At 37.9% G+C, this 8,941-nt stretch overlaps 1 protein-coding gene across 1 annotated transcript in view; it reads left to right on the plus strand.

Annotated features, from left to right (window-relative positions):
• The window catches only part of SLC16A4 (solute carrier family 16 member 4), a 22,226-nt gene extending 13,509 nt beyond the window's left edge, over positions 1-8,717 (plus strand). The window contains 1 exon segment of the mRNA XM_007449291.1: positions 8,511-8,717. Within this exon segment, the coding sequence (XP_007449353.1) occupies positions 8,511-8,671 (161 nt within the window). The 3' untranslated portion in view covers positions 8,672-8,717.
• Positions 8,718-8,941: the final 224 nt, after the last annotated feature.

Genomic DNA, 8,941 nt, shown 5'->3' on the forward strand with positions numbered 1-8,941 from the left:
TGTAGGGAAGTAACAAATACCAGGGCACAGAATATCTTATTCAAATGATGAAGGCAAATAACAAAACTACAACATGTTTAGAGATCAATGTTTTTGTATACATTTAAAAATATTTAAAGAGTTCAATGTATGAGAAGACAAAGCAAGTTTTGTGAGGAGTGTTACTTAAAAGGAAAAAGCTATAGATGTATGTGTGGGTCTTGAAACCAATTTGTTGGTCATGATCTTTAAAAAAATTTCTTTTAATAAAAAAGGACCACAAGCAGATTAGAAATCAGAGTGCATCACTTTATTGTGAAACTTATTTCACACGCACACACACCTATGTAACAAAAAACATATGTGATGTAAAACACATTTCTTACTATTAGTGAGTCAAAAAAAAAAGTTACAAGCCTTTTATTACCCAATGTCCATGATACCCTAGCACTGTATGTGAGGATAAAGACAAAGCTCATGGTAGAATTTTTACCTGCTAACTCTGAAAATATTATTTAGGCAGTCATAAATTTTTTAAGTTCTACAAAAAAGTCAAAGGAAGTGATAAGGCTATTGCTGAAAGCTTAAGTACAGGTTTTGAGTCTGGGGGTTGCTCAGATTATCTTAAACAAGATTATGATAATAATATATAATTCAGTTAAGTTTCCTGCTCTGTACCACGGTTTCTCATTGACTACAATGTAGTGCTAGGCTTCTTGTTGAAGGGAGACTTCGGGAGAGCCCTTGCTGTAGGTCCTTGCTCTGTGAAGTGACAAGAGGGTTTTACAAAGGCCATTAGATTTGTTCCTAACTTCTGACTCCAGCAGCAACTACTAAAGAACAACAGAAGTACGGAGTTACAGATCCACTCAACCCTCAATTGGTACAGACAAGTTACGTTACTGTCTTTAGCTTTAACTAAATCAAAAGGCTTACTGGTTATAAAATATTAAATTCTAAACCAAACTTAGATCTTCCGAACTGTATGAGATCCTCATTTTTTACTTACCTAGACTTGTTATTACCAAATTACAAAAGGTGAAATTCCTATAAAAGATTACAGGCATTTAAAATGAGGAATCTAGCAAACAGTAAAATGTTTCACAATAATCCTCAGTCAAAAGACTAGTTAAAAATGGTACATGAATAATAATTTTCTCCTTCCTGTATGGAAATAAAAAAGAAAAACAAGTTAATTCTATACAGCATATTTTAAAAATTCAAGGAAAGGGGAAAATAAAGCATAGGAAACCCAAGGAATCATATAACCGAGATTTTTTAAAGTTACTTTTTTCTTTAAAAAAACGTAAATAGAGCATATGGGCAAGAAAATTATTTATACATCTTTTGTAATGGTGATTATGATAAGAAATATAGTGGCAACAAAATTCTCCATCAGATCTTGGTTAAAATTGACAGGGATTGAAATAAATAATAGTTTAAAAATTATCCCCCCCCACTCCCCACAAGTGACCACCCTGCCCGCTCCACCCCACAGCTCTCCCTATTCTTGCCAATACTCAGCAACAAATTCAACTTTAGTTAATAATATGGCCTGCTTCAGACTGGATCAGTTTCGGGGTTTTTCTAGTTTCCTGACCTAGGTGGTCAGTAGACCCAAGGGTAGACCAAATGTCACTGTTCATCCAAACCCAAATGCTGTTTTTTGCTGGTAGATGGCATCCAGAACTATACACTGACACCAAGATGGAAGCCTTGGAAGGTTGTGGAAAAATAAAAAGTATTAATATTTTTAAAACTTAATATACATTTCTAATAGACCCCTGTTAACAAAAGTACACCTGCAGAAAGCAATCTAAATACAAAAATAGTGCCTTGGGCAAAAAAAAACAAATATACAGTCATATTCTCCAATGTACAAGACAGATATAAGTTACTTATGTTAAATTCCTAGTATTGTACCCGAGGCATTTGACATATGAGCTCAAAATGCTAAGGGCTGTTCAGTTTCATTTAAAAATAAAACCACTTGGGCTTCCCTGGTGGCGCAGTGGTTGAGAGTCCACCTGCCGATGCAGGGGACACGGGTTCGTGCCCCGGTCCGGGAAGATCCCACATGCCACGGAGTGGCTAGGCCTGTGAGCCATGGCCGCTGAGACTGCGCGTCTGGAGCTTGTGCTCCGCAATGGGAGAGGCCACAACAGTGAGAGGCCCATGTACTGCAAACAAACAAACAAACAAATAAATAAATAAATAAAAATAAAACCACCAACAGCCCATATCAGCTGCCTATAAAACAAAACCACCGAATGTAGTTCCTCTCTCTTCCACATACACCCCCTTTCCCAAATGAGTGCATATATTATGCTAATATTTATTTTAATATAAAAAATTTAAATCACAAATCTCTGAAAACTCCCTTAAAATGTCATAAATAATTTTGTTTTTGTTTTCACCACCAAAAATTTATTTTCCATCCATACAGGTGATTTCCCTTATCCATTTAGCCCTCCCTCCTGCCCCTTCCCCTCTGATAACAACTACTCTATTCTCTGTATCTACATGTTTGTTTGGCTAGGTTTGTTCATTTATTTTGTTTTTGTTTGGTTCACAAATAATTATTTGATTACAACTCAGTATTCATTCAATAATTATTAAGCAACTTACTAGCACAGAACTCTACTAGCTGCCACATGGACAAAGAGAAGACAAAATTATTTGTTCAATGTTCTTTCATACCTTATTGGATCATAGTATAGCATTCACTCTGTCAGCCACATACACTGCTTAACATTAGGACTTAGTCTAAAATGTCTAAAACTGAGAATTGTTAGAACTTGCATTCTTCTTCCACTTCATTAATTGAAAATTCGGTTGAGCCACTGTAACCCACGTCTCCATTTTCTTACCTTTAAATGAAGGCACCCTAAGCTTTGGTATAATAAAAATGACCTTAAAATATAGTAAAGCTTCACTCAATCAAGCAAATATTTCACAAAAATAATTTTTTTCAATAAATTCAAGGAGAGTTATTTCTAATGCCAAATAACTATAAGTTGATTGTACTCCAGAAAAAGCTAAAGGTAACTAGTTCCTAAAGAAGAAGTACATCTCTCTCTTGCTATTATTATTATTATTATTTTTTTTTTCGGTACGCGGGCCTCTCACTGTTGTGGCCTCTCCCGTTGCGGAGCACAGGCTCCGGACGCGCAGGCTCAGCGGCTCCGGACACGCAGGCTCAGCAGCCATGGCTCACGGGCCCAGCCACTCCGCGGCATGTGGGTGGGATCTTCCCTGACCGGGGCATGAACCCGCGTCCCCTGCATCGGCAGGCGGACTCTCAACCACTGCGCCACCAGGGAAGCCCTCTTGCTATTATTATTCAACCTCACAATTCATCAGAAACACCATGGAGCAAAACTGGTAATTTTGCATTAACTCTTTTTCCAAATTTTTTTCTTTTTTATAAGTTTATTTAGTTTTATTTATTTTTGGCTGAGTGGGGTCTTCATTGCTGCACATGGGCTTTCTCTAGTTGCAGCAAGCAGTGGCTACTCTTAGTTGCAGTGCGTGGGCTTCTCATTCTCTTATTGCGGAGCATGGGCTCTGGGCACGCAGGCTTCAGCAGTTGTGGCACGTGGGCACAGTAGTTGTGGCACATGGGCTTAGTTGCTCCGCGGCATGAGGGATCTTCCAGGACCAGGGCTTGAACCCGTGTCCCCTGCATTGGCAGGAGGATTCTTAACCACTGCGCCACCAGGGAAGTCCTGCATTAACTCTTTATCTGCGTTTTGTAAGAAAAGACAATGGCTAAAATGGATATTCATCCATCTAAGCTTGTCTCTGTCCCATGAACACAGACAAGTTCATCTCCTCATGAACTGACAGGTCATTTCCTATCTCTATTACATCCTCATTTCAGATACAATGTTAAACAGATATTCCACCCAGTCCTCACTCCACCTTTTATCAACCATGCCCTCTAGAGTTTTATCAGTCATCTTGGCCTATCAGTTGAGAATTTCTCTATGGCCTGAAATTTTATTTGGAAAACAAACACACAAGCAACTCAACCTTTTGGTCTGCTATAAATCCATTTTGGAGATTGGGGATACGGGGGACAAGTGAGAAGGCAGAACAAAGTTCTCTGTCCTTTAAATCCTGAGGAATATATTATACCCTGAAGAGGCAAAAGGAAACAATGTAAATCATTTCTTTATCCAGTGGTTATTTTCCCCATAAGCAACAAAACCCACAGAATTTTACTTTGATACAGCATTCCTAGGACTAATGAATCCCTACAAAAGCATCAAAAATAAATTCCAAATAGCTCTCTATTGTGGTTTAATAAAGGAGAGGGGGGAGGTAGTCCTTTCCTTGCAAGGCCAAGGAATCAAGTTTCAAAATCCTAACACAGACCACAATCCTCTTAATAAAACTTACAACACAGAGCCAATACTTATAGCACTACCAGTAAATCTTATGGCAAATTTCTATCATGAGGCCTTTAGAGAGCTCCTGTCTTAAAAGGCACTGAGGTTTATATTTGCTAAACCATGTTTCCCAAGAATTTTACCTTCATGGCACATACAGGAAATATTTGTACAGCACACCCAAAGTAAAATGACAAGACTGCTAACAGCCAGTGGGCAGCTCCACTGACCCCAAGAATGTGAGAAGTTCATTGTCTCTGCACACCTTGGAAGTCTGCCACTATTCTACAGCCTAATAGCTAGAAACGCTGGTTCAACACTGGCCAGTCACTTACAGAATCCTCAACGACTAATTTGAACTACCATCAAGGAACTTTGGAATTAAGGGCCTTCTAGGGGTATTTCAAATCTTAACAAGATGACCAATAATAAACTTACAGTAGTAATCCTATTGAAAAGGATTCATAACTCAGCTAAAAATCAACTTCTGAGATATCAGATATGAATACTTTTTAGACAAGATGTTAAACTCATTTTTAAACGTGTATGGCTTAACCCATAAAATGATATAGAGTATCATTTTTAAAATGTTGACATTTAAAAAAATGAATTTAGATTCTATATTAAACATCAAACTTAAAACATTATTCCAATCCCTTTTTTGTTGACTGTAAGAAAACTGGTTTGCAAAACTGTTTAAGGAAGCTGAGGCCTATCTTCTTAGTTGTTTTAAATGATCACAGGAAACATTATTAGATATTCCTACCCAGAACAAGGGTTACAGATATAAAGAAGTAATTTGGACAACAACTTTATGGTATGTAAGAATCAACTGGGTGCCACCTAGGAGGAAGTATGCTTAGGAAGCCAATGAATTTGCACAATTAACATGCATCTTAAGTGAATCTGATGCAGGTAGTCTGGAGACACCAAGGAAATGCTTAGAGGGGACTTCAGCTTAGGAAGTCTGCACCAGTAGGCAGCGTACTCCTCAGAATGCTGGCTACATACAGTATTCCTTAGCATGGAGTGGAGGCTCAGATCCATTGCACGCTTTTCTGGACTGTGGCTGGTATTCTCTGCCACTCACAATGCTTTTGCTATGACCACAAAGAAGCCCAGTCTTTTTTTTTTGTTTTGTTTTGTTTTTGTTTTTTTCTTTTTGCGGTATGTGGGCCTCTCACCGTCGTGGCCTCTCCCGCCGCGGAGCACAGGCTCCGGATGCGCAGGCCCAGCGGCCACGGCCCACGGACCCAGCCGCTCCACGGCACGTGGGATCCTCCCGGACCGGGGCACGAACCCGCGCCCCCCGCATCGGCAGGCGGACTCCCAACCACTGCGCCATCAGGGAAGCCCCAGAAGCCCAGTCTTTTGAATGTCAACTTATGCGTGTATTTATTTCCATTTGAAAATGATTAGAATGCAGTGGTTTCTAAACTACCAACAATAACCCTGAAACTGTTCAGGGTTGAAAGTGCATTTGTATACATCTATTTCATGCTATTATAAAAAAAGTACAAAGACCTAATAAAATCAGATCAAATATACAGTCTTCTTCTTTTTTTTTTTGGCTGCACCACGTGGCGTGTGGGATCTTAGCTCCCTGACCAGGGATCAAACCTGCGTTCCATGCAGTGGAAGTGAGGAGGCCTAACCACAGGACTGCCAGCGAATTCCCTATACAGTCTTATTTTACTTTCGATGGTGGGGAAAGGCTAATTATTCCAACCAGAGATGTTTGGTTAGAGCAGCAAAGCTATGAATTTAACTTACCTAGTAGCCACTTAAATTTAAGCTTGATTATGAAGCTAATATTTTCATAGGACAACTAATTAATAATAGTACAATATAGTCCTGCATCTTACATTTCACCTCATATTTGCTATTATAAATAACATCTTAAAACTAAATACTCAACTGCACATTATTATCGTACGGAATAGCAATTAGATCTTAGAGACAGAATTTTAAAATATACTAATCTCTCAATAATCAAGCATGAATGGGAAAAACAGATTTAAAACAAATTATTTCATTAAACTTTGCATTGGTTATTCCCTGGCAGTCCAGTGGTTAGGACTCAGAGCTCTCACTGCCAGGGGCCCAGGTACAATCTCTGGTTGGGGAACTAAGATTCTGCAAGCTGTGCGACGTGACAAAAATAAATAAATAAATAAAAACTTTGCATGGAAAGACATGGAAACAGTTCTAAAGCATGCTAAGTAATTCCCTGCCCTGGTAAGAAAATACACTAAATATATCTTAAGCTTTCACATTTCAGAAACAACATTCTGACTTTAAATGTGTGTGAAATAAAAGGCTTATAAGCAGTTTCTCTTAAACTGTTTTAGTATCTCCAGGATTTATAAAACAACTCAGTTTCACTATTTTTAGCTTTACCCTCCTGACCTTTTAGCAGCACCATCTACCTCCCTCTCCAAGAATTTGTAGTCTTTTCCTAGAGTGTTACTTCAAATACCCATCTTACAATTCACAGGTTATATATAAACTGGTAAATTGCTATACTAAGGGACGAAGGCAAGAATGACAAAGGATAAAAGGGGGTGCTGCTGCTTTCCACAGTTCCTCCTTCATAGAAATTTCTAGAAAAACTGACAGATTGGTCAACCGTTTCTTAGATATCTAAAGGTCAATCAACATTATACAAAGACTTGTCCCAGTCGGTTTCACTATTTTGCTTAACTCCAAGAAACATTTAATTGAGGTCACTGATCAAACAGTAAAAGCAACTTAAAGTTAGCTGAATTTAAAAAAAACATTCCATTCATTCATTACATTAAGAAAAGGAAACAAAAAGCTAATGAAGCAGACAAACAAAAATTGAAAGTCTCTATCAGAGCCAAGTAAGAGAATAAAAAGGAGAGGAGATAGAGACATACACAATCAGACAAAAAAAAAAAAAGGGTATACTCTACACATCCAGTGAGAAATCATGTTCCAAGATATAAGTGAAAATCAAAAGATACAATGTAAGCTCCATGCAGACAGATATTTTCATCCAGTTTTGTCCATGGGTTTATCCCTAGTAACCAGAACTGTGCTGGCATAGAGTATCAAAATTTTTTGAATAAATGATCAGAATAACATCCTTGACTTAAGGTTTTTCAAGATTTTAAATATAAAAACTTATAAAAGCCATACTGTAAGTTTGCATCTACAAACACAATATGCATACAATAATCTAGAAAAGACTGTGACCCCCCCAGAGGTCCTGAGCCCTTTTTAGGGAGCCTGAGGTCAAAACTATTTTCATAATAATATTGAGACATTATTTGCCTTTTTCACAGGGTTGACTTTTGCAATAATGTATAAACGTTGGTGCCTTGCACAAATATTCTTTGCCACCACAAACTCACACTTTTTTAAAAAAATAGCGTTTCACCTAAGAAGTTCTAGTATGTGCCATTAGCCAAATGATTTTGATGACCCTCCCAATTCTTGCTTTAAAAGAGCACTTTGAGATTTCAGGGGGAATTATCGTCATTGTTTAACCCACTTGGCCAAGTCAGTCAGTTCCTTTTCATTTGTTCTCTTAACCTCCTGAACCATCCATCCCCTCACAGCCTTTATCGTAGGTGTAATTTATGTGGTTAATACCAAATCCCCACTAAACTATATGGTCTATGAGGGCAGGGACCATGTCTGTTTTGGCTCATTATAATATCCTCAACACCTAGCACGTTGCTGGGAACATAGTAAGACTTCAAATGTCTGTTCAGTGAAGGAAAAAAATATAATAATCAGTTCTCACTTTTTTCTTTGGAAAATAGTAATTCACAATACTTTTCTTCATAAGAATAGTGGTCTTCTAATAAAATTCATTGTAAAATGAAATGGTACGTGTTCCTAATTTTCTCCAACTTCCATTACAAGACTGGAGATGGGCTGTGGGTTCACAGTTACTTTTAACCCAAGGTTTAAACCCCTAACTCAGATGGAATTGATTTAACTTCATCAATAGAAAATAAGACAGGTAAGCAGCTTGACTAACTTTCTAATGAGTCACAATACAGGCTAGTAAGTACAGGAGGCTCCTTCCTTCAAGGAACGGCTCATGGCTGAGAACTACTAATGGAAAGGTTTGCATCACTAACAGAAATCCTTCCTTCCGTATAGGGTGGTTATATGATTATACCCAGACATACACCGGCTCCTTCTACCTCTCGGGCATATGCTATCTCCTCTCTTCAGTTTCCCTTTTCTTTGTACCACTGGCTGAGAGATGGAAAAACAGTCTGACCAGAAAGAGAGAGGACTGCAATCAAGTGAGAGCTTAACAAAAGAAAGTCTAAACTAAAAGTCACTGGAAGCAAAAGCATGGAAGAAAAGTACCCACATTTGTAAACTAAGAAGGTGAACCACATAATTTTTTAAGGTTCCTTTTTGCTTTAGCACTCTGAAGAATGTCTAACTGGTGGTAAGAAAAGAGTAATAGCAACTTAAACTCTGTTGGTATTTAATCAAATAGGCTAAAATTTTAATCAGTTGAAGCAGTTACTTTCGATATTAAATGAAAATCAGAATGTACTGTAATAATAAGTTAACCA

The sequence above is a fragment of the Lipotes vexillifer genome, unplaced genomic scaffold (assembly GCF_000442215.2).
Source record: "Lipotes vexillifer unplaced genomic scaffold, Lipotes_vexillifer_v1.1 scaffold393, whole genome shotgun sequence".
In the NCBI taxonomy this organism is placed as follows: domain Eukaryota; kingdom Metazoa; phylum Chordata; class Mammalia; order Artiodactyla; family Lipotidae; genus Lipotes; species Lipotes vexillifer.